The sequence below is a fragment of the Camelina sativa genome, chromosome 10, assembly GCF_030686135.1.
Source record: "Camelina sativa cultivar CO46 ecotype springtype chromosome 10, ASM3068613v1".
In the NCBI taxonomy this organism is placed as follows: Eukaryota; Viridiplantae; Streptophyta; class Magnoliopsida; order Brassicales; family Brassicaceae; genus Camelina; species Camelina sativa.
Genome location: NC_141889.1, coordinates 2482268 through 2507686, shown reverse-complemented (window position 1 = coordinate 2507686; position 25419 = coordinate 2482268). Strand labels below are relative to the sequence as shown.

The 25419-nt window shown below is 38.1% G+C and overlaps 5 protein-coding genes and 1 long non-coding RNA gene across 8 annotated transcripts; 3 read left to right on the top strand and 3 right to left on the bottom strand.

Annotated features, from left to right (window-relative positions):
* Positions 1–437: 437 nt before the first annotated feature.
* Positions 438–1452, top strand: LOC104716673 (protein CASPARIAN STRIP INTEGRITY FACTOR 2). The gene is made up of 3 exons (XR_756129.3): positions 438–645; positions 997–1043; positions 1193–1452. It is a non-coding gene; the product is annotated as a protein CASPARIAN STRIP INTEGRITY FACTOR 2 (long non-coding RNA).
* Positions 1453–1781: 329 nt separating this feature from the next.
* Positions 1782–5127, bottom strand: LOC104716672 (BEL1-like homeodomain protein 6). Its single transcript, XM_010434090.3, has 5 exons — positions 4235–5127; positions 3224–3961; positions 2702–3069; positions 2555–2615; positions 1782–2466 (listed from the first exon to the last, which is right to left on the bottom strand). The coding sequence occupies exons 2-5, from the start codon at positions 3872–3874 to the stop codon at positions 1957–1959; spliced, it is 1590 nt and encodes a 529-aa protein (XP_010432392.2). The 5' UTR covers positions 3875–3961; positions 4235–5127; the 3' UTR covers positions 1782–1956.
* A 7343-nt stretch (positions 5128–12470) lies between these two features.
* LOC104716670 (small ribosomal subunit protein bS16cy) lies at positions 12471–13899 on the bottom strand. The gene is made up of 3 exons (XM_010434089.3): positions 13526–13899; positions 13377–13422; positions 12471–12771 (listed from the first exon to the last, which is right to left on the bottom strand). Exons 1-3 carry the CDS (start codon positions 13656–13658, stop codon positions 12609–12611), a joined length of 342 nt encoding a protein of 113 aa, XP_010432391.1. The 5' UTR covers positions 13659–13899; the 3' UTR covers positions 12471–12608.
* A 792-nt stretch (positions 13900–14691) lies between these two features.
* LOC104716669 (uncharacterized) lies at positions 14692–18000 on the bottom strand. The gene has a single exon (XM_087470005.1). The coding sequence runs from the start codon at positions 15577–15579 to the stop codon at positions 14911–14913; it is 669 nt and encodes a 222-aa protein (XP_087326131.1). The 5' UTR covers positions 15580–18000; the 3' UTR covers positions 14692–14910.
* A 47-nt stretch (positions 18001–18047) lies between these two features.
* On the top strand, positions 18048–22192 carry LOC104716668 (squalene synthase 1). Of its 2 annotated transcripts, none has more exons than XM_010434087.3 (14): positions 18048–18185; positions 18295–18547; positions 19307–19349; positions 19497–19586; positions 19678–19753; positions 19919–19988; positions 20282–20431; positions 20528–20632; positions 20736–20882; positions 21063–21138; positions 21303–21391; positions 21486–21577; positions 21744–21786; positions 21878–22192. In XM_010434087.3, the coding sequence occupies exons 2-14, from the start codon at positions 18353–18355 to the stop codon at positions 21932–21934; spliced, it is 1233 nt and encodes a 410-aa protein (XP_010432389.1). In that variant the 5' UTR covers positions 18048–18185; positions 18295–18352; the 3' UTR covers positions 21935–22192. The 2 variants fall into 2 exon arrangements, with proteins under 2 accessions (XP_010432389.1, XP_087326130.1); XM_087470004.1 differs by having other exon boundaries at positions 18058–18185; positions 18262–18547.
* Positions 22193–22240: 48 nt separating this feature from the next.
* On the top strand, positions 22241–25399 carry LOC104716666 (inactive squalene synthase 2-like). Of its 2 annotated transcripts, none has more exons than XR_015568913.1 (13): positions 22241–22808; positions 22934–22976; positions 23114–23203; positions 23281–23356; positions 23458–23527; positions 23622–23771; positions 23880–23984; positions 24074–24219; positions 24330–24405; positions 24567–24655; positions 24738–24829; positions 24964–25006; positions 25100–25399. XR_015568913.1 is itself a non-coding variant. In XM_010434085.3 (13 exons), exons 1-13 carry the CDS (start codon positions 22614–22616, stop codon positions 25163–25165), a joined length of 1242 nt encoding a protein of 413 aa, XP_010432387.1. In that variant the 5' UTR covers positions 22252–22613; the 3' UTR covers positions 25166–25399. The 2 variants fall into 2 exon arrangements, 1 of the variants encoding a protein (XP_010432387.1); XM_010434085.3 differs by having other exon boundaries at positions 22252–22808; positions 23880–23988; positions 24077–24219.
* Positions 25400–25419: the final 20 nt, after the last annotated feature.

The window sequence follows — 25419 nt, the reverse complement described above, 5'->3', positions numbered from 1 at the left end:
CTACATAACATAATTGGTTATACAATCTACCGTATGTCTCTGAAATGGAGAAAAAGGAATAAGAACTATGACCGATATTGAATACCTCTAGTCTTTAATGATTCTATCATTATAAGGTTATGATTGTTGTCTATCTCCAAATTAAACAATAAAAAAGCCACTCACGTTAAATAATCAAGCCACTAACAACTTCTTTAGACTTATTGTGACCAACAATAGGAAAGTGGTCTCCTTTCAACTTTTTTCTCCAATCCCACCATTTTCTTTCATGAATTATAAATTAAATAAAAAGCATTAAGAGATACTTATCTGCATTAATTAAATGATGGATCAATCCACTTTTGTAATGGTAGTTTTTTAAAAAATATTGGCTAAAAATTAGCTTGTAATGGTGTTATTTCATTAGAGATTGTATATATATATACGTAGTGATATATACCAAACGCATAAGGGCTCTCTTTTTTTTGTTTGAAAAAAGTATATAGAAATACACAAGATACGCATAAACACACTTACATATAAACTTTGCTTTCTCAAAGAGAAAAACTGAAAGGGAGAAGAAGATGGGTTTATTACCAATGTTGAAGAAACTAGGTCTCATCTTTCTCCTTGTTTCAGCTTCATCGTTTGCTCTCTCTTCTGCAGGTTTGTTTCTTATTCTCTCTCCCTCAGTCTACATATATTTATTCCTTTGTTCGCAGCTTTTCTCTGCAACTCATATGCCTCCTACTACTTGCTCAATCTTTTAGAAAGTAAGATAATAACATTAATAAGAGCTTGTGGTGCACATGTGTGTTTCTGAGATACTCAATGACTAATTTCTAGATTTTCGATTGTAAAAATAAGTCGTGCCATCCATAAATATATATAACTATAGCTGTAAAACTAACTTTCTAAAAATAGAATTTAACGACATAGTATGTGTTATTTGTAGTGATTACTCTTGGATAACAAAAAAAAACACAGATAGGCTTAAGAATCTGTTTTGTTGTGTAGGCCGATCATCAATCTTAATCTATGACCAAGAATCTAATCATCCCGAGGTTAGTCGTTTTAACCCCACATAAAGTTGCCACAACTAACGTGCGTTGTATGGTGTGATGAATAATTGAAAATTCAACAAAATCAGTAAGATTCAATTAGGGTTCTACGTTACGTTTTGGTTGAACAAGGTTTAAATATGTGGTGACAGGTGGTGGAAAGAAGAATACATGAACATGAGAGAATTCTGAGAATGAATACAAAAGACTATGGACAGTTCAGTCCCAAACATAAGTTCGTGAGGCCTCCTTTCAAGCTTATTCCCAACTGATCATCATATCGCCGATCCACTAGCTACCACTATATATAGATTCCGGATTTATGAGTTGATGTATAATATAATGTATACCTAAAGACTAACACTGCAATAAGTTTGAATGTGCATCTTAATATCATATAAGTTTGAAGATATATATGTTATCTTCTTTTTTTTTACGCCTATATATTATCTAGGAAATCATCAAATAGTCTTTGCTCTATATATCACATACGAACGAAATTTTGAATAGTGAAATATTTACTTCATAACTGAAATATATATGATTTTCATACAACACTAATATTTCAACTGTTTTTTTTGGAAGCTTTCCTAAATCAAATCTTATGATGGTTAGTGTGTTGTATAATTCATGATAGAAGTTCATATAAATGTTCATAAAATGAAAAGTATTGGGTTGTAGATGTGGGGACATTTTTTTGACCACACTTTGATATTTTGTCTATATCATGAATTTTCCATATTGTGTTTGGTCCCAATGACCTAACCTCACTTATATTTCTTGGAGAAAAGAATGTTTTCTTTATACGTACAATTTGTAAAACTTTTTCTTGACCAACTTTCTCACACTAGAGAATTAATACTGATCATATATAACACCTACGCTTTATTAATCTCTCCATTGCTTAATTTCTTCTTCAAGCTACAAAATCATGTACCAATTGGGACGAACTTGTTCGGTTCTGGCGACTCCCGGGGACATACTCCAGTTCGGTTCCAGGGATGGCAGTCTCGTAAAAATCTACCCCGGAAAAGTTGCTGTAGGCCTCACTAGACATAACCGTAACATTATCATGTCCGTTAGAGTTTTGAAGCCCTAAGGTCAGAGAAACATCACCACGACCCAGTCTTGACATCTCAGCCACATGATATGTAGGCTCAACCGCCATGAACCGGCGACCATCCATTTGACTGCCTTGGACCATGCCACATGTTTCCTCACCATATCCATCATGTCCATGGTCCTGTTTGGTCTGGTCTTGTGAAAACTCTTGATCTCGATCTTCATCATCGTCAGCAGCAGCAAGTCTCTTTGGTGTATTTTCGGAAGACGAGTTGGAATCATTCTCTGTGAATTCTTCCTTGTATATCTCCTCCACCATTGGCTTCCATAAACGCACACGCGCATTTATAAACCAATTTGAAACCTTTTACAAACATAACAACACACAACAATCAAAAAATAAACTACACTACAAAGAGAAAGAACCAATCTTCAAATAAAACATCAGTTACCTGACCGCGGCTCAAGCCCGTTTGCCTTGCTAGCATGATCTTATCAGAGTCCTTTGGGTAACTATTCATGTTTACAAAAACAAATCAGCATTTTTCTAGTGAAAAATCTGCGAGGGGATAAGATACAGTCATACAGAAGAGACTTACGGGTGTAGAAAATGCTCAAAGAGCCAAGCACGAAGAATCAAAACAGAGTTTTCAGGTAGACCACGTTGAGGCCTCCAAGCTTGAGGTTGCATAAAACCTCTTTGTTGTCTTAAATGTTGATCAACGTACTTAAGCCTGCTTATTATCCCAATTCTTTTCCCATCTGATCCATCTTGTTGTTCCCCAAGGCACTTACGTATCACGAGGATTTGTCCGGATATCGCATCCCTTAAGCTACGGAAATGGCGAGAAATGGTTTGAAGGGCGAGTGCTGTGTATGGCTTAGCCGCTCCATAACCTGCTATCACATCGAACGAAGATACAACTATCTGCATCTGCTGGTAATATTGCTTATATCTTCTATCCACCTTTACCAAAATCAAATACAAAACTTTATATATCATATAGTACCAAATGGTTCAATATTATAATATGTAAATCCAAAAGCAAACACAATCAAGGCCTATATAAAATGTAACTATGGCATGACCAAAATTACGAAGATAAGGCTCAAGTCATTACCTCATCCAACATTGACAAGAGTTTTGTCAACTTGCTCTGCATTTCTTGTCTCTCTGATTGAGATATTTCAGCGGGAGGATTGGTGCACGAGTCTTGAGTGTTCTGATCCGGTTCTTGAGGCTTCTCATTGTTCTTATCTCCCTCTGCTTGAAACTGCTTCAGAGCTTTCCTTACATTAACAGCCTCATCAAGAAGCTGTTGAGCCGCCTTGAGATACTTTGAGTTTGTAATTGTTCTCACAACATCCAAGTTCTGATTCCCTCCAGGAAAGCTCTGTATTGCATACTCATTGCCTCTGAAATGCTCAGCTCTTGACGCCATACTTTGATGGATTCCAGGATGAATCTGTGAGCCAAGGCTAAGTGACAATCCCTGACCGGTATGAAGATGCGCCGTGGTGGCACCCGCCATCGCGCTCATTAGCTGGAAACCGTTCCTGTCACTCGCTTGATCTCTCCAAGAACCGAAATCTTGATCAACGTCCTGCATTTGCGAAAGTTGACCAAGTCTTGATCTCTCTTGTGAGGCTGAGACATTGTTGTTAGCTTCAATTCTTTCTCTACTAACTAATTCCTCCGAGTAAGAAACTGTAGCGTTCATGTGGATCATTGCATTTCCGGGTAGAAACTGTGTTTCCGGATAATTCTCCATCGAAATGTATCAATGGAGTGTCTTTCTTGCCTCAATTGAGTTACATGGTCCCTTGTCCTATGATCAGGTCACAGATTTAGCAACAGCCTGAAAGATTCAGATCAACACAAGCTTGAGTTTATCATCATTCATCTAAAAGGATCCTTCAAAAATTTTCATCTTGTTATAAGAACTTAACTAGAAGAGGAAAGGGTTGAAATTCGAAAACAGTGGAAACAGGGCAGGATACAGAAACATGTGAAGTTTTGATCATGTCTTGAATTGCTTATGCATGCAATTATGGAGATGTAAGCAAAATTCATAGACAAAAAAAGAAGAAGAGAGGAGTTGAATAGAAGTAAAGAAAGGTTAACAAACTACCTTGAGACCAACTGCTGCTTCTTATGAATTGTTGAAAGAGACCAAACCAAATCTTGAAAAGATTTACAAAATCTAAAAAGATATCTCTTTTTTTTGCTTCTTCGAAGAAATGTTCAGAGAAAGAAATCAAAGGTTATGCTTTTTTTCTTCCTCTTGGTTTTTTCCTTCTTGTTCAAATGAAATACGATTTGAATTCATCATCTCATCAATGTCACACGTGAAAGACCCATATCATTCTCTTCTTCCTCTCCAGAGAAAAAAAAAAAAAAAAAGGAATGGAAAAAAGATAATTATATTTTTTATTTAATATAAAAAAGAGGGAAGAAAAATCAAATAAAAACTTTTTGTTTTTCTGAAGATATTGATTGCTTCAGAAAGCCATAATATATCTAGTTGGTGCTTGAACCTCCTGCTTCTTGCTTGGTGCTTGTTGATTCTTGGAGTTAAGTCTTTGGTAAAGAGATGACAATTATTGTGAAAATGTTATATATAAATGTATGGTTAAGGAGTTTCAATCCTTAACAACCAGTTGGTCGACCTAAACCCCTCTCTTCATCCTTCTCCCAATCCTTAAACCTAATCCTTATCTCTCTCTCTCTCTCTCTCTCTCTGTCACCTAATAACGTTTTTGATTAAATCAATATCCACCATTTTAGTCACATTTTGTTCAAGATCTATTTTCTTTACTTAAGTTGAAAAGTACAAAGAATCAAAGATGCTACTTATTCCTAAAAAAAAGAAAAAAAAAATTAATGGACCCATTCATCTCTAGTTTTGGTTCTTGTAATAATAGCATACTCGAATTAAACTCGAAATAAACATGCGTGTGAATAGCTTGTAGCAAAATTTGGATGAAGTAATATGGCAAATTGTTTTCTGATAGATAGTTCATTAAGTTATTATTAGCAATGTACACAATGACTATAGTCTGTATGTTTGGTATTAAGCTGCTTTACTTTTTAAGTAAGCCAAGCCATGATTGTTTCTTCTTACTTTTCTTTATATATTTCTTTCGTACTTTTTATTTTATTTTGGTAATACATTCGTGGACTCTGGTCGTCCAGAGGCGCTAACAGTTGCATACAACTATCAAAAAAGAAATAAGGGTCCCAAGAAATAACAAGCACAACTTTTTTCTTCTTTTATATTATTTTTGTAAACACCATAAGTGCTCGTTTTCCCCCACTGAGTTTTGTCTTTTCCTGGAGACGATTTTTTAGGTATTTATGGATTAGTACTTTTTCTTTCAAATGTTTCTAGTTTTAGCATTCACTTTCTTGCTCGACTGAAGTATATGTATATCCTAACTCCTAACTTTGTTTTTTTTTTTTTTTTTGATAATCGATCTTCTATTTAAAAGCCTGAGAAAGCAAATGTTACAAAGCCTAAAAGGTTTAATAGGCTAATTAGCCCAAACACACAATAAAAGAACCAAATTTTGAATCTACTACATGATAGCTGGTCCATAAAACTAATAATCAAATACCCAATTTGATTGACGGAGATCACAAGTAGTCAAAACAAACAGAGAGACGACGGAGAGTTGAAAGAGACGATGAAGAGTGATGATGATCAGAGAATCTTAGGAGAACCAAATCTGAAGCATTTGTGATGTTTGGCGTGGGTTTGAGAGGCGTATGCTGGCTATTCTGTTCCAGACCAAACGATCAACATCACGGATCAAAGTATCCACCGATTTGAAAGTGTTTCGATGGAGACGATTGTTTCGTTCCGTCCAGATGAAGTATATCGAAGCTTGCCAAGCAATTAGTAGAAGTTTTCTGTTTGGCTTGGAGGTGGAGTATACTCGAAGCTGGGAGAGAAGAGTATCCCAATCTTGAGATGATCTAAAGTTGCATCTGTGAGAGATATTAGCCCATATGGCACCTGAGAAACTACAATCAAAGAACAAGTGGGAGCGTGATTCTGGATTGGCATTGCAAAGAAGGCATGTGGGGTCGCTTGCTAGTCCCCACTTCAACATCCTATCCATAGTCGGACTTCTATTTAGTACCATCAACCAAGTAAGAAATTTATGTTTAGGAATTCCTCCAGAAAACCATACCTCTCTAGACCAGGTAACTAACGGTTTTTGATCACGGAGCAGGTGGTAAATGTCACTTGTGATATATTTTTCAGAAATCTGATTATTAGGCCACCACTCATATGAGTCTTGAGTTTCTGAAAGTGAAATTGTTGAGAGATAAGCTTGGATTCTCACAAGAGATTCAGACCTAGCAGGAGGCATGATCCAGTTCCCATTCTCCCACAGCTCGGCTAAAGTTGATGACTGAGGGATACCTAATCTCACTGATCTTTCTTGTGAAAGATAATCTCTGATTTTTCCAAATGGAGACCAATTGCTTGACCAGAAGTAGCAGTTTTCCCCATTACCTACAGATTGTTTGATCCATGGGTAAGCTAAATCACGAAGTTGCAGCAACTGATTTGCTAGCCATGAAAATTTCTGTCTTGTATTGATGACCCAGAAGTTGTTAATGTTTCCATCTAACATCTCTGTAGTGTACCAGTGAGCCCAAATGGAGCTAGGTCTGAAAAACAACAACCAAATCAGCTTAAGGGCAGAAGCAGTATTCCATGTTAAAATGTCCTTTAACCCAAGGCCTCCTTCTTTCTTACTACGAGTCACATTCTCCCAAGATACTCTGGCCGCAGTATGCCCTTCTGTTTTACCTTTCCAAAGGAAATTAGCAGATATGGAGTCAATTTCTGAGATGCAGCCTTTAGGAAGGATAAAAGAGCTTGACCAGAAGTTAATAATTCCTGCAATAACAGTAGATAGCAGTTGCAGCCTTCCTGCAAAGGATAAAGATTTGACCGTCCAAGAGTGAAGCCTGGATTTTATTGCCTGGATTAGAGGAGCACACTGCAACAAGGTGATCTTCTTGGAATATAGGGGAATACCAAGGTATCTAATCGGAAGGGAACCAATTGAGAGTTTTGTAACTTGTTGGAGTTGATCTAATTCATGTATCTTAAAACCTGCAACAAACAATGATGTCTTTTGGATGCTTACTGCCAGGCCTGATCTACTTTCAAAATCCTTCAACACCTCCAAGATACTTGTGATAGATTGGAGAGAGCCATCAGAAAAGATCAGTAAATCATCAGCAAAGCAGAGGTGTGTAAGTCTTGTCTTCTTGCATTTAGGATGGTAGTTGAATCTCCCTTCCGTTGCTGCTTTATCTAGAGCTATGGACAAACAATTCATGCAGAGGACAAACAAGTAAGGTGAAAGGGGGTCACCTTGCCTGAGCCCTCTTTTACCTTTAAAGTAACCATGAGTAGTTCCATTAAACCCAACAGAGAAGGACGTTGTGCAAATGCAGGCTTCTAGCCATCTTAAGAAAGATTCAGAGATTTGGAGACTTCTTAGGCATTGAAATATGAATTCCCACCTGATAGTATCAAAAGCTTTGGCAATATCAACTTTTAAAGTTATTCTCTTTGGTCCTCCAAACTTATGATAACCTTGTACAATTTCTGAGGCTAGCAGTGTATTCTCTATAAGTAATCTTCCTTGAATAAAAGCAGTTTGATTAGGAAGAATTACTTCTGTAAGGATGACTTTCAGTCTTTTCACCAACAGCTTTGAAATTGTTTTGTAAGTTGTATTGCAGCACGATATTGGTCTGTAGTCAGAGATAGAAGTAGAGCCTGGTTTTTTAGGGACTAACGTCAGTATTGTTGCATTTGTGGCAGATGGGAGGAACCCTGAAGTGAAGAAACGTTGAATGGCTGACACAACTTCAGAACCAACAATTGGCCAAGCTACTTTAAAGAAAGTTGAAGTGAATCCATCAGGCCCAGGAGATTTGTTTGGGTTCAGCTTGAGGAGGGTCGATGTGATTTCAGCAGCAGTAGGAAAAGAAGACATGACTGTTTTATGGCGCTCACTGCAGTGGAAGTTCTGAAGCTCTATAAACCAAGAGAATGGAGAAGTGATATGCGGCAGATCATGAGGGGCAAGAATCTGTTGGAAGTGAGAGACAACAATGTTACTCATTTCAAGGGGGTCAGACGTAGATGGTCCAGTATCCACGCAAAGAGATCTGATAGAGTTGTATGATGCTCTAGCAACTGCAACTCTATAGAAGAAAGAAGTGTTTTGATCCCCTAACTGTAACCAATTGATTCTAGACTTCTGCTTGAAAAAAGACTCCTCAATTCCCCTAAGGAAGATCCATTTAGAGTGGAGATCCCTTTCAGCTTGGAATGAGTCAGAGGATGGATTAACAAGAGCTTGTACCTGCACAACTTTTAACAAATCGTTAGTAACACTCACTCGCCTTTGAATATCTGAAAAACTCTCTTTATTTAGTGTTTTTAGTACTCTCTTTATAATTTTCAGCTTAAACCCTAGTAATGAAAGATCTAAAACTCTGTCTCCACTATCAATCCATGCAGCCTCAACGTGGAATAGAAAAAGAGGGTGGTTGGAAAGGAAGTTAAAGAATTTGAAGGGTTTTGTGCCAACAACTGGGAGAGGACAGGAAAGATCAATAATGCAAGGAGTATGATCAGAGAATTCTTGAGGTAAGAAGGAGGCTACGCTGTTTGGAAAGCTACTGATCCAATTATCATTGACTAACACTCTATCCAACTTCTTTGTGATAGGCTCTTCTGGTCTGTTATTTGTCCAAGTATGGTTACAACCTTGAAATCTAAGGTCAAAGATGCCCAGAGATAGTAAGTGATCTTTCATTTCCATCATATCTCTGGTGAGGTGGTTGACATGGGTTGAAGAATGCTCTTCATGATGGATGATCTGGTTAAAGTCACCACCAATTATCCAGTTTTGATTTTCAAGGAAAAGAGTTGTCTGAATTTCTTGGAGGTCATCCCATAAATGAGTTCTCTCTTCTCTGATGTTTGAAGCATAGACAGCAGTGAAAATAAAGCTTGTTTCCTTTTGAATCTGAATTTTGCAGGTGATTGATTGCCTAGACTGGTGAAGCACTTGGACAGTAGTTGAAGGTTTCCAGATAATTATGATCCTTCCATCGTCATCAGTATCATGGTTGGAGGTAAACTGCCAGCCAGGGCAAACTTTTTGCATAACTTGATTCAAATTTGGTTCTTTTATGTGTGTTTCCAAAATAACACCCACAACTGGCTGATTAGTATAGAGCCATTGTACAAAAGGTCGATGCTTATCCGGGTCATTTAGGCCGCGGACATTCCAAAAAGATATATGGGGACTCATTGGGGTTTGGATTGAGCCTCTTTCTGGGTAAAAAGAGGACTCTGACCAAGAGTAGAAGAAGAAACATTAGAATTAATGGGTGAAGGTATAAACAGGGGTTGAGAGGTTATTACTGAGTAGGAGTTTGGATCTGGATTTTCAGGTATACAAGGAGGATTTTTGGTAGGTGAGAGGGACTTTGGAGGGTTAGTGTTGGTGTATGGTGGCTCAGAGGGGATAAAAGGGTTAAACGAAGTGGGGGTTGTTTTCAGGCCATCATATTTATTGGTTAAAGGTAAGGCAAGCGAATTGTCTGAGACCACAATAGGACGAGACACAAACTCTGCTTTCAGAGCCAGAACACAATCCACCTGAACATCCATAGGAGAGTCAGCAGCAATTGGAGACTCAGAGGTAATAACCGACTGATTAGTTTCTTTATATGGAGTAGCATCAATAACCATATGCTCCTCTAATTGAGATGTCTCAGTAGATGACACAGGAGCTGGCTCAGTGGTAGGCTCCTCTATTTGGGATGTCTCAGTAGGTGACACAGGAGCTGGCTTAGTGGTAGGTACTGGAGCAACATGAGTTGACTTTATATGTGACGCATGAGTTGACTCAAAAGGTAAATTAGTAGTCACATGAGTTTCAGGAACAATTTGAGCAACATGATCAGTTTGAGCGGCTGGAGCAGTGTGCTTGACATGATTACTATTAGGAACATGGTTTCTCTTTGCTTTAGCAGTAACAGGGGTCCAACGGTTAGCCGCTGTTGGACAATTTCTCATAAAATGACCAACTTCTTTACAGAGATAACATGTATGAGGGACAACCTGCGCACCAGAAGAGTTTGTGGGTGCAGTAGGTGGAGAAGGCGCTGCAGGAGGTGGAGCTAGCAAACAGTTCCTTAGAATATGACCTACTTCCTTACAGTGGGAGCAAATCGGAGGCACCCAAGGGTATTCAACCTTCACAGTGAAGAGTGATCCATCTGTCCTTAGAACTTCAAGAACTGGGGGCAGCGGCTTAGTGGAATCAACCTCCACCTTTACATGAGCAGTACTTATACTGGTAAGATTAATGGTCCAGTCATCTGTTTCTTTTGGTTCACCAATGAGTCCAGCAATGTGACTAAGTCCTTGTTGGTGGATGAGGTCAAAAGGAACATCTTTTAGGTGGGCCCAGAGTGGGATGCGCTGTAGAGAAGGAGAAGATTCGTCGAAAGAGGTAGACCACTGGGACACATGAAACATAGTAGTCTCCACATACCATATTCTCTTTTCTAGAACTTTCTGTCTAATGTAATTATTTGGCAGTCTAACAAGAACAGAGTTTCCTGCTGGGGAGAGATGGATTTCCAGGTGTTTACCTTTACCCCACATGTAGTTTAGGACACTCTGAGTAAGGTGGTAGGGCGGTATCCGACCAAAGAATTTGCAGATGATAAAGTCTTTATGAAGTTCGGCTCCTTTCTGGAAAACTTCATCAGGAATTTCAACTCTTGGGACCCCTGATGGAGAGTAAGAGACAGGGGATAACCTTTTCAAGGATTTATCTACAGATGGTTTTACTTTTGAGGCATATGAAATTGGATCAGTAGCAGTTTTAGGAGGTAACAGGACATTTAGAGAAGTGGGAGGATAATGGGAGGGGAGAGGGGGAGAAGTTTTAGAGATGACAACATAACTTGGTTTAGCATTTTGAGTAGGAGAGTTGGAGGAAACAGGTAACTGAGAGGGAGTACTCCCAAGTATGCCATGAAAAGATTGAGAAGAAGGAGAAAGAACAGTAGTAGAAGAAGGATTCAAGTTTTTTGTAGCTACTGTAGCTACTGTAGCATTTTCAGATCCAGAAGGAAGAGAACCAGATCTGGGATTCAAAGATAATTTTGATGAAGAAACCAAGTAAGAAGTCAAGAGCTGAGTCGTAGAGACAACCTCAGGAAGGGGTTGGGGAGGAAGTGTAGAAGGAGAAGTAACTTCTACATGACAAGGAACAGTAGTAATTTGAGTTCTGTGAAAGTTTTTTTGTTTACGAGGAAACAGAAGACCTGAAACAAGAGAAGGAAAGTCAGAAGGAGATAAGGGGTCAGGGGGATCTGGAGGAAGAGGCGGAGGGCGGTTGAGACTACCAGCCGTAGCCGGAGGGTTGAGAGGGGAGACGAGAGAGTTAGGGAACCAGGAGTTCGCCATCGCCTTTTTTTTAACTCCTAACTTTGGTAACAACTAAAATCTTTATAGGTGTTTAAGATTATGTAGTTCAGAAATTACAATATCGAGTAGAGGCCGACAGGATAGTTAGTTCCATGGCTTGAGAGTTAAAGACTTGAGGTTGAGAGCATCAAAACTAAACATAATGAAGGAGGACTTAGATATAGTTAGGAAGTTGAGGGTTGAATTTTAAGAAGTATAAAATAGTAGGCGTTAATGAAAATTGTAGGAAAGTTGTCTGAATTGGGACAGATGTTGCAGCGAGAGGGTCAGAGCCAGAGATGCCGTAATAATGCGAACAATGAACATCTCTGAACCAAGAAAGAGAGAGAGAGAGAATCTAATGGGATACGAAGCGAGAGATATTGTTGGCCCAATATAGCTGTGTAATGTCCCCAAGAAACATCCCTTTTTCATAACTATAACCATCTTTTGGCAATACAAACCAAAGAAAATATCTAGACTATACAAACACATTTTGGCAAGTATTAAGACCTAAAAGATGAAATGAAAATTTGAAGAAATATACAGTATGGGGTGTCACACCCCTGTATGAGAATATAATCATATATATACGTAACTAATTCAGAGATGAATGAAACTATATAACTACCATGTAAAAAGTAAAGATACAGTATATAAAAGGTAAGAACGAGGTTCTACTGCGCAACAGCAACATCATATTCACGCTAGAAGATAAATAATTCCTGTCTTTAGCCCACAATCTAGATATTGAGAATGAACCCAAATTCTGAAATATGGGCCTCTTACCAAAGCCCATTTAGCCTGAAGCTCATATTCAGAATTCAACACTCTGTTTGTCAGGTCCAAAGCAAAAGTCTTTAAACCAATGAAGCATTACATCAAAACAAAAGTCTGAAACCAATGAAGCATTACATCAACGACATAAACACAAAAGCTCTCTTTCTCTCTCAGCTCATTAGAGAAAACACACCTAGTTCAAGATTTCACCTGTAATGGGTGAAACATGCTGGCTTGTAGATTGCTGTCCATTTTTTGAACCTTTAACAACCATGGACTTTGGGGGTATCAGACCTGCCCTGAAAAGCATGTTCTCGACCGAGTCTGTTGGTTGAGCTCCAACTGATAACCAGTACCTGCATCATCCGAGTACCATGTGTGAAAATCAATTTCTTTCGAACAGCTGTCAGCTGTGTATTTGAAGCTCAGTTAGTCAGTTACAACTTACAAGGGACTGAGTGGATTAGACTTGAAGAGTAGTGTAATCAAAACAGTCATACAAGCAAAACCAAGCCTCACAGAAAAATTTGCAATAGATGAAAGGGATGCTTACTGTTTTCAATGGCCTACAGAGTTATATTGTTAAAGAAAAACAGAAACACTCCTAGTCCTAGTGAATGTAGAAACAGGACCAAGAAGAAGCAAAGGAATTAAAGATTAGACCTTTAAGCAAATAGTTCCGGACACATAGAGAGTCAACACAAAGCATCTCAATTTATCACATAAGTTATAACAAATCCAAGTGAACCAGTCAATTAATCTGTTTTATTTCCGATCAGGTTAGAAACTTGTTCATAGTGCCACAGAATGAAAGAGTTATTTGGGTCTCCCATGAAATCAAATGGATAATGTCCAGTAAATCATTAGTGTTACAGTATATTAAACACAATTTCACATCTAATTAGTACACGCAAAGAGGAATGTGAAGATATATGATAGAAGAGAGAGAAAAAAAGCATACTTGACCCTGTCGAATTTGAGGCTCACTCTGTTGGCATCTTCTTTCCCTGAGGAGGAGGAGGAGGGTACAAGCAAATTCATGTAAGTGTTGAATTTTACAGAGAAGTGAAGTGAAGTGAAGGTATAGGAGGAGGAGAAGAAGAGACGAACCTTGGAGTGGGTCATAAAACCCAATAACCTCGATTTGCTTGCCGTCCCTCCGCGATTTCTCATCGGCGACAACTACCCGATAAAAGGGTCTGTGTTTACAACCCAAACGCGCGAGCCTTATCTTCACCGTCATTTCTGCTTGGAACTTTGAGGATGGAGAAGAAGAAGATAAGTAAAGGTTTTATAAGCTTGTTTTTTTTTTTTTTTTTTTTTTTTTTGGCTTTTACCCCTCTTATCTTATCTTCTTAAGTTCGTTCTATGGCCAAACACAACAGGCCGAGGCAATAAAGAACTTTGCACCGTTCTGTAGTTACGTGAATGTACTACGTGCCGTCTAATTTACTCAGAAACGGGCGTCTCACACTTATTCCTTACCATTCTTTCTTCCTTCGTCTTAAGGTAAACTTATTTATTTATCCTGATCCTGAACGTGACTATCTACTCTGATCTCAACATTCAAATATTTGTTATAAGTTCATGGATAAGTCGTAACGAATTTGGATGATAATATGTTGATTATGAAGTCTGGATACATATATTTGCATATCTGAATCCGGATACAAATATCCGCATATTTTTCCTAAAGATATCTACACAAGTCACGGATCCATATCCAAATTCCAAAATTAGCTTCCTCTGATAGTTGATAACCAAGTCATTAAGCAGCAGATCGGTCAGGGATGTCTACTACTTGGCAGGAATCGGTCGGGTGGATCGTCTCACATTGACAGCATTATTCTTGTGATCGTATATTCGTATTAGTATTGGTAAAGAAATACGAACCACATAGTACCAAGTTTCTAACGTGAGACAAATAAAGGTTATCTCCTAGACTCTCTCAAGTCTCAACCACTCACACCCTACGAGACTGACTTCTCAAGCAACAACCAACCATTCATAAAAAATTGCAAAAGCTTACAAAAAGATAAATAACCAAATTAAAAACCTCCAAACAAAAACCTTTTCTTCTTGTGTTGTTAATTCATTTACTAAACTGTTTAAGATGTCGTTATCCAAATTTACAGTTCACACAAAACTTAGAGAGCTCATCATCATCTATCAACAAGAGATGCAAAGAGTATTATGATCATCCATCATCATCTTTCTCCATGCATGTGAACTTCAATACTACAATGCCTAACCACAATCTGATCTGATAAACTCCATTAAAGAAACGAATCAGTTTAATAACGTCGAAACTCGTGAATCCCTACTGCGAGAGTTATATACAATGCGATCTTCAGAAACATCATCCGAATTACCGAAACAGGAATTTAGAAATTGAACTAGCATATTTACACATCAATTAAAAACCCATGAAATTGAGAAATTCTAACGAGTTCTTGAAGAATCCATGTCCGTCCACCGCGAGATCTAACAACAGATCAGCACTTGAATTTCATGCCGAGACCATGCTTACCACGAACGCATCCATACTTCTTCAAGTGCGAATACGGAGTCATCTTCGATGCATAGACCTTCGCGATTGCTCTTTTCCCCAGTTTCCTCATCCTCTGTCTCCCAATCTTCTTATTCACGCTACGCGGAATCAACTCTTCCTCAAGATCATACGAATCGTCGTAATCGCCATCTTCACCACCGCGATCTTCTTCTTCCCCGTCATCAGTACCGCAATCTCCTTCTTCCCCGTCATCAGGACCGCAATCTCCGTACGTGACTCCGTGAGAACCTCCACCGGCACCGATAAACAGAATCTGCCGTTGAGCCCATCCAAGATCGATATCATCAACTTCATCGCGAACGACATCATCATCGCCATGATCACCATCGACATCACCGTCTGAATCCAGATCCACGGCGTCGGCAGCAGGAAGCGTCTGAGACAGCGGAGAAATGACAGACAACGAGACAACAGAACCTTCTTCTTCGTCGTCGTCAACAGAGATGACGTCATCATCGGAAAGACTATCGACGGAGAAAGAATCGTCGGAGAACTCGCCGTCGGAGGGATTCACGACTTCCCAGAGATCGAGATCGTCTTCCTTGTCGAGAACAAGAGGAGACATGGTGATAACCCCAGGTCGCTTCGCCATTTTTTTTTTCTTTTTTCCGAAATTTGTTTTCCTTTGATTTTCAGAAGACTTGTTTTTGTGTATCGTCCAGAGGAAGTTAAGTTATTAACCCTTTAATAGAGAGGAAACTTGGAGAGAACCACTGTGTGTGTTATCGTGTGCCAATTGGTAGTTACACTGTTGAAGATACGTATTTACAACAACTTATATCTTGACACGTCATCCTCATTTTGCCATCTCAGCATTCGTTTGTCAGTGAAAATTAATTAATAATTACAGCTGTAAAATCGAATCGTTCATTTATGATAAAAAAAAGATACCTTTTCTGTTTTACCATATTTTAAAGTAATTTTAAACGAAAGCTCTTATTTTATTATTATTATACGATATAGTCCTTTTTTTGGTCAATATGTGACGAATAAGATAGTCCGTTTCTTCCTCGATTCATTATTTTCACGCTTTGTTATTTTATTATTTTTTCTGAATTTTAAAATGTTTACACTCCTGATTTAAACTTCAGTCCCGCCTGATGTAAGATCTCGGATTAAAAATGTTATTGGTATTTCTAGAGAGGGTGGAATGGGTTCCTATTTGGGCATTCCTGAAAATCTCCAGGGCTCGAAGACTGAAGTTTTTAGTTATGTTAATGATCGTTTAGATGAGCGAGTTAATGGCTGGTCGGCGAAGCTTTTATCAAAAGGGGGTAAAGAGATTATGATCAAATCAGTTGCGTTAGCTCTTCCGACTTATGTCATGTCATGTTATAAATTAACTCAGGAGTTAACGTCCAAACTTACGAGTGCTATTTCAAAATTTTGGTGGAAGTCTAATGATAAGGCCAGAGGTCTACATTGGGTAGCTTGGGATAAGCTCTGTGAGGATAAATGCGATGGGGGTTTGGGATTCCGTGCTCTGGAAGAATTTAATGATGCAATGCTGGCTAAGCAGTTTTGGAGGTTGATTCACTACCCAAATTCTCTAATGGCGCGGGTGATGCGCGGTCGATATTTCAGGAGAAAACATCCTTTACTGGCGACTAAACCCTATTCCCCATCCTTTGCATGGAGGAGTATTTTTTCGACAAAGGGTTTAGTAGAAAGAGGGGCGAGGTGGCTCGTCGGGACGGGACATAATATTTCCGTTTGGAGAGACCCGTGGATCCCGGATCATCAGCCAAGACCGGCGAATGGCAGGGGTAGAGTTCTCCATCCTAATCTGATGGTCAATCACCTAATTAATCCCCTTACTTTGGATTGGCATTTGCCTACTCTGGAAGAGTTTTTTGGATCCTGCGGACATTCAGTTTGTACGGAGTTTGGCGGTCAGTAAGTCATTGACTCCGGATAAATTGATTTGGCATTATACTAAATCCGGCAAGTATTCAGTGAAATCTGGTTATAGGTTAGCACGGGAATTTCATAAGCCTCTCGTTTACGGGCCGACATGCACAGTTTTACGGGCACAAGCTTGGAAGCTTGATGTTCCCTCAAAGGTCCAACATTTTTTCTGGCAGGTGGCGTCTGGGTCCCTTCCCGTGAAAGAACGGCTTGCTCACCGGGGTGTCCGTTGCGTCGATACGTGTCTGCGGTGCGGTTTAGCGGTGGAGACTATCAACCACGCTCTTTTTGAGTGTGTTCGCTCGCTTTTGGTGTGGGAGCTATCTCCGATCCAGTTGTCTTCGACTGGTTTTCCTTTTGGATCCGTGTATTCGAACCTAGATTTTCTTTATTCCAAGACTTTTTCAAATTCTGGGGGACCTAGCATTGGCTATAGGTTGCCTTGGATATTGTGGACAATTTGGAAAGATAGGAATAATAGGGTGTTTCAAGGAATAGAAGCAGAGCCCATTGATATTTTAAATCAGGCGTTAAACGATAAACTTTATTGGGAGGAGGCCAAGTCTGGCCCGGAGACTTATGTGGTTTCCCAGCCTTCCCTGGAGGGTAGGGATTCTTCGATTCGTTGCCAGGTTGATGGTTCCTGGAAAGGTACGGATTCTTTGGAAGGCTTGGGTTGGTGGTTTGGTAACGATGATAGGACGGTACTTATGGGAGCCCGCAGTTTGCGTCGTAGTCCCTCCCCTTCATACGGAGTTTGAAGCTTTGATTTGGGCTATGGAGTCTCTTCGGTCGGCGGGGATAGATTGCTCCAACTTTGAGTCTGATAGTTCCGAGCTGGTGGCGATGGTGCAGGCTCCCGACGATTGGCCAGCCTTCTCGTATTTGTTGGAAGACTTCCAAGCGCTAAGATCATCCTTCTCCACCTTCACTCTGACGAAAATACCGAGGACGTCTAACGTGAGAACTGATTGTCTGGCGCGCTCTTCTAGATTTCTAGTTTCTGAACTTTGTTTTGTAAACTCTTTCCCTCTAAATTGGGCAACCAATTCTGGAATCACCTTTTAATTTATTTAATTGTTTGGTTGAAAAAAAAAAAAAAAAAAAAAAATGTTTACACTCTTAAAAATATTTAAATAAATAAAAAAAAAAGGGGAAAAATGTGAGACCTTGGTGGCTCTCTCATCACTGGCAAAAATAAAAAGTCTGAAACCTTTGTTTTCATCGATGTATAAGAAAACTCTAAAATAGAAAACCTCGCTGGTCAAATCGAATCGATCCAAATCGCAGGTAAGCGTTTTCTTCTTACCTTGCAACATCTCCTCTCTCTTCATTGCTTATTTTGAATCTTAGATCGTCTTCACAGAGGAGTTTGCTTCATTCCGGCATTATTTTTCAGGGGGAGAGAGACGCCATAAGCAGATTCTTCGCTCTGTTTTTCAAATACCGTAGCAACAATGGGGAGCTTAGGGACGATGCTGAGATATCCAGATGATATATATCCGCTCCTGAAGATGAAACGAGCGATTGAGAAAGCGGAGAAGCAGATCCCGCCTGAGCCACACTGGGGCTTCTGCTATTCCATGCTCCACAAGGTTTCTCGAAGCTTCTCTCTCGTTATCCAGCAGCTCAACACCGACCTTCGTAACGCTGTAACGTTCCTTCTGATCTCTCTCTCTCTCCCCGTCTCTATGTAGATATTTTACGTCTGTGTTTGGTATTTATTTGGTCAACGGCTCAATTTTAAGGATGAATCCAAATATCTGACACTCATTTATTGTTGATGTTGACGAGTGTGTTGGTTTCTTTTGTATAATCGTTGGCTTTCATTTATCCCTTTAGTTCTTTTGTGCTACTCTTAGTTGTTCCTGCAGATTGCTATAAACTGATCCTGCAGTTTATCTGAGCTGCAGTAAATGCATATTGTATATAGTGAACTGGTTTTTTAATTTTTTTTCTTAATACTTTCTTGTGGTATATCAATATGAAGCCTTCTTGAACCATTTCACGCATAGAATATGGTTTTGGTTGTTTCGTAAGTTTCCATATATCTTTTTTTCGTTTCGCATGCCACCATTGTAGCTTTTTCCAGTGTTGCAGCATGTCTGACACTCATTTATTGTTGACGTTGGCTTTGAGTTGCTATAAACTGATTCTGCAGTTTATCAGAGCTGTAGTAAAATGCAGATTTTATTTAGTGAACTGGGGTTCTATTTGTTTCTGGACATTTTTACTTACCTATATATCGTTCTTGTGGTATATCAATATGAGGCTTTCTTGGACCATGTCACGCATAGAATTATGGTTTTGGTTGTTTCTAAAGTTTCCAAGTTTCCATATATTCTTGCTTCTTTTACCTCTGTCCAGTCTTGCAGCATTTCTTATTCAGTTTCCTTTTTCTTTATTTGTAGGTGTGTGTGTTCTACTTGGTTCTACGAGCTCTTGATACTGTTGGTTAGTATCATTTAACTATGCTTTTAAGAAGATTACCTTGATACCATGTGGCTTCTCCAAAATCTGCGCAAACCTTTTTCTTTTAGAACCATCATCCTACTTCATGCTCCTACCGCTAATATCATAATATTTTTCTGTGTGAAACAGAGGATGATACAAGCATACCAACTGATGAAAAGGTTCCCATCCTGATAGCTTTCCACCGGCATATTTACAATACTGACTGGCACTATTCATGCAAGTCTGAAGAGTCTCTTTGCATCTTCATCTTTCACATCCTGTCAATATTTGACTGTTTGACTTACTTATTTTACTCGTTCAACTTTAGGTGGTACGAAGGAGTACAAGGTTCTAATGGACCAATTTCATCACGTTGCTGCAGCTTTTTTGGAACTTGAAAAAGGGTTAGTTCTATTATTTGCTATATGCGTTTCTGCTCTATTCTCTTGTTTGTTACTCATGTTGTTTCTCGTTTATTGATCGAGTCGCTGAATTTGTTGAAACTCTAATCTGCTTTCTGACATTACTAACATATGGTATTTTTATAATTTATACCTTGGTATATGAAGGTATCAAGAGGCTATCGAGGAAATTACTAAAAGAATGGGTGCAGGAATGGCCAAGTTTATCTGCCAAGAGGTTTGTGATACATAGCATATGTTTTCATAGTTTGATTTGTTTTTGAGTTATGGTAACAAACTGTCTTGAACTAGACTGGGGTCTTTGTTTTAGTTAGAACTGTGTCATTTTTACTCTCTTCATAAGTCATAACATCAGATCTATTTTTGAATGAACCATGTGATTCTTTTTATATGAAATGAGATGTAGTAATTCATGTATTGAAAGTACCAAAACTTATTGATATGTTTCATGAAGAACTCAAATCATTTGAATACCGATCCAGTTTATCCAGTTTTCACTGTTATACACAGGTAGAAACTGTTGATGACTATGATGAATACTGCCACTATGTTGCTGGGCTTGTGGGTTTAGGTCTGTCGAAACTCTTCCTTGCTGGAGGCTCAGAGGTTTTGACACCAGATTGGGAGGCGATTTCTAATTCAATGGGTTTATTTCTACAGGTACAACAATGTATTACAATATTTCTTCCTCAAATATTTTGCAGCCTTGGACAATTTTTTTCATCGAATAATTCATAACACTGGTCTTATTTGCAGAAAACAAACATTATCAGAGATTATCTTGAGGACATTAATGAGATACCAAAATCCCGCATGTTTTGGCCTCGCGAAATTTGGGGCAAATATGCTGACAAGCTTGAGGTACATACATACCACTCTCAAGCTCTCATCTTAGATCTGATGTCACCCATATTGGCTATTTACTGACAATGCCTTTTATGGTGATTTATAAATTGTAATGTAGGATTTAAAATACGAGGAGAACTCTACCAAATCCGTGCAGTGCTTGAATGAACTGGTTACCAATGCGTTGATGCATATTGAAGATTGCCTGAAATACATGGCTGCGTTGCGTGATCCTTCCATATTTCGTTTCTGTGCCATCCCTCAGGTTAGAGAAGGAAATATCATAATATTGCTAGTCTTTAAAGTTCTCGTTAAGAACTATTTGTATTGTTTGCCTCGTCATATGAAACTAGAGATTCCCCTCTTTAATTCTTCTGCTTTGATTTAAAATGCCTTAGAAGTTAGAAGTTAACATTGCTTTACTTGGATGTGTTTTCTTGATCAGATCATGGCGATTGGAACACTTGCATTATGCTATAACAATGTACAAGTATTTAGAGGCGTTGTAAAACTGAGGCGAGGTACGATATTAAGCCTTAGATATTATGCAGGCCAATCCCTGATATTTATATCTGCGAAAGGGAAATCCATCATTTTTTTTTATTATCCACGAGCTTGAGAAGTGTTAGCAAGCATTGTTTTCTGAATGCTAGCTAATATTGTTGAATAACTCTCTGTTGTTAAGGTCTAACTGCTAAAGTCATTGATCGCACAAAGACAATGGCTGATGTCTATGGTGCATTCTATGATTTTTCTTGCATGCTGAAAACAAAGGTACATCATTAGTTTCTCCTTTTTTCTTTGTTTTGTCACTTTGTCCTATTCTTAGATAATGATTTGTATATTTCCATGGACTATATGTACATAGGTTGACAGGAACGACCCAAATGCCAGTAAGACACTAAACAGACTTGAAGCCGTGCAGAAACTCTGCATAGACACTGGAGTCCTTAATAACAGGTACAGTCTTTTCTATGATCCCAAAAACGGAACTAGATTAAACCTCTCACTAAGAAACTGGTCTCAAGCAACTAATCTTCCAAGTATTCCTGATTAAGATTAAAAATGATCGTAATCTTTCTTTTTGGTTTGGTTTCTGTTGAATCTTTGTCTCTCTTCCTTTCAGAAAATCATATGTTGATGACAAAGGACAACCAAACAATGTCTTTGTAAGTTGCATTTATTTTTCCTTTTTCCATATAAGCATCTCATTGTAAAAGAAAATACATAACTTATGCGCTTGTCTACCTGAAAATGCAGATTATAATGGTTGTCATTCTACTGGCAATAGTCTTTGCATATCTGAGAGCAAACTGAGTGATGGGAGTAATCAATGTAAGCGAGTCAGACTGTATCACCCATCATTTAAGATGTTTAGATCATGATTGAACAGTGGTTTTCTAGGTTCATTCTTATACACGCCACTGAAGATTGTTTCCAGAAAAACAGAATATAAACTTGGTTTGGTATAGAACCATGGATTCTATTTTAGTTTACTACCTTCTTTGTCTAAAACATGCATTTGTTCATCAACTTTTTATCCCTTTGTGTTTTATAAAAAGAGTATTGTTTGAAGTTCCTTCTTTCTTTTGGTCTTTTGTTCATCTCTTTTATTTTCTTTAGGTCGGCAACAGTCTGTCGTAAATCAAGCTAAGATTTATTATATTTTTAACGTTAAGCGTGTAGCACGCGGCAAAACATTTTAAATGCCAAGAAAAGAACATTCGTTGGACCAATAATAAACATGTATCACCGTGACAAGTTAAGAGCAAAGGCCAAAGTGCGATTCTGTGTGGAGCCCGTGTGCATATGCCGTGGGGCGTGGGGTCTTTGATTTTTTATTGACAAGGGCCATAATCGTTGTATTATTATAGCAACAGTAACAGGGCCTACCATTCCTTTGAGATGGCCCTGGTTAAGACGTGTCTGACATTTTGTTTGCCAACGAATCCTCCATTGTTTCAAAGGAGTTTTTTTTTTCCTGTTTCTGAAAAAAATGGGAAGCTTGAGTACGATTTTGAGACACCCGGATGAGTTATATCCGCTTTTGAAGTTGAAAATTGCTATAAACAAAGCTCAGAAGCAGATCCCACTTGAGCCAAACTTAGCTTTCTGTTATTCAATGCTCCACAAAGTTTCTAAAAGCTTTTCTCTTGTTATTCAACAACTTGGCACTGAGCTTCGTAACGCAGTACGTATTTTGCTTCTCTGTGTCAACAAAATATAAACACGGGCTTATATACAAAGCTCTGTCACCTTTTATTTAAAGTTAAAGCATTATTTCCAACATTTTCTTATTTGATATGTCTGAATTAGGTGTGTGTGTTCTACTTGATTCTCCGAGCTCTTGATACCGTCGGTTAGTGCTTCATAACTGTCGTATCCAAACATTGCCTTTGATTTGATGAATCTTTTTCTCCAAGTCTTTTGTTTCTTTAATAATGTATTCATCTTTAAAAGTTAGTATCATTTTTAGTCTAATTTTTGTTACAACAGAGGATGACACCAGCGTAGCAGTGGAGATCAAACTTCCAATTCTGATAGCTTTCCACCGTCACATATACGATTGTGACTGGCATTTTTCATGTGAGTAAGAAGAGTCTCTTCACATTTTAATCTTTCAGATGAAAGTTTTAACTTAATTACTCTCCATTCAATCCTAGGTGGTACGAAAGAGTACAAGGTGTTAATGGACCAGTTTCACCATGTTTCTGCAGCTTTTCTGGAACTTGAAAAAGGGTTAATTAGTTTTTTTAGCAATTTTGTTCTGTTTCTAATATTGATTGATCCACTGAATTTGGATATACTAATTTATGTCTTTTTCCTAACTTACACAAAAGGTATCAAGAGGCTATTGAAGATATAACTAAAAGAATGGGTGCAGGAATGGCCACGTTCATTTGTAAAGAGGTTTGTGATGTGGATTTTGTTGGTTTCACTTTTGAAGTTTGGATATAGTAGTTAAACTATTGAGAGATGAAATTATTTGTGTATCCCCGAACAGGTAGAAACAGTTGATGGCTATGATGAATACTGCCATTATGCTGCTGGACTTGTGGGTTTAGGTTTGTCAAAAATCTTCATCACTTCAGAATTAGAAATGCTGACTCCAGACTGGGAGCACATTTCAAATTCTACAGGTTTATTTCTCCAGGTATCATCATCACAATGGATATTGACATGTACAATGTTACTTAGTCGAATCTATATATATTTGTAATCTTTGAATTTTTTTTTTTTGTGTTTTTATCTTATTTTCTAGAAAACAAACATTATCAAAGATTATCTTGAAGACATTAATGAGATACCAAAATCGCGCATGTTTTGGCCTCGTGAGATCTGGGGAAAATATGTTGACAAGCTTGAGGTGCATATAACTTCACTCTCAAGTACTATATGAAGATCTTATATTAGTAGACAATGTAACTCTTATTTTTCTGAATTCTTATAATGTAGGACTTCAATATGAGGAGAATTCAACAAAAGCAGTGAAGTGTTTGAATGAAATGGTCACTAATGCATTGATTCACGTTGAAGATTGTTTGAAATCCTTGGCTTCATTGCGTGATCCTGCTATATTTCAGTCTTGTGCCATCCCTCAGGTTAGAGAATATAAATTTATATACATATATAGATGCTAATTTCACATACTACGCTGCCATCAACTTGAGAAGTGTTTATGTTAACATGAAATATATTTCCTTATTGATAGATCGTGGCGATTGGAACACTAGCATTATGCTATAACAATATACAAGTCTTTAGAGGTGTCGTGAGATTGAGGCGAGGTAAGATGTTTTTATCTTGATCAGTTTGGTTTTATAACCTAGCTTTAACATAATTTCATCATCTAATTGCCAAGGCTTAATTAGAACCAAAGGCTAATCAGTTATTTGTGAGTTACCTTATATGAAAGCTGATCTATTGACAAATGATTTATATTATTTAGGGCTAATAGCTAAAATCATTGATCGAACAAAGAATATGGATGATGTCTATGGTTTGTTCTATGATTTTTCTTGCATGCTACAATCAAAGGTAAATATATATGTTAATCAGTATATATCCTGTGTTCACTGCTGGTAATTAGAAGATGAAATATGTGTTCTATTTATAATAGGTTGACAAGAGCGATCCTGATGCCATGAAAACATTAAACCGACTCGAAACAATTAAGAAAGTTTCCAGAGATAATGGAGTCCTTCACAAAAGGTAGACTCTGTTTTTTCTTGGTTTCTTCTACTTGTTATAACCAATATTGTTACAGTCATTGATCAGGAGAATGATCTTTTGTTTTTTTTGGTTGAGGTTCTAATGAATATTTGTCTCTTTCTTATTCCGGTCAGAAAAACTTATGTTAAAGATGATGCACAATCGAAGGATGTCTTTGTAAGTTAATTTTGTTATCCGGCTTCCATAGAAAGTGTTTCATATTTTGTATGTTACTTATCATCCTCCTCTACTCTATTCCTGAAACTGCAGATTGTAATGTTTGTGCTTCTATTGGCCATAGTCGTTATGTATCTCAAAGCAAATCAATGTAAGTAGTGAAGCTGGTGATTGTGTCACTTCAAGATCTTGAAGTCATAGCTTCTTTGAATGTTTGATCAAGATTGTTTCCTTACGGCTGAGTTTAGAAAGTGAGCGAAACAGAATGCAAAACACTGTCGTAAAACACTGTAGTAGTGATGTAAGAAAGGGTCAACGGTTTTGATTAATCGTTTTTGTGAAGTTATAAGTTCTTCCATCATCCCCATAATGTACAACACCAGATTCCAACGTTAAGTGTATCTGTGTATGTA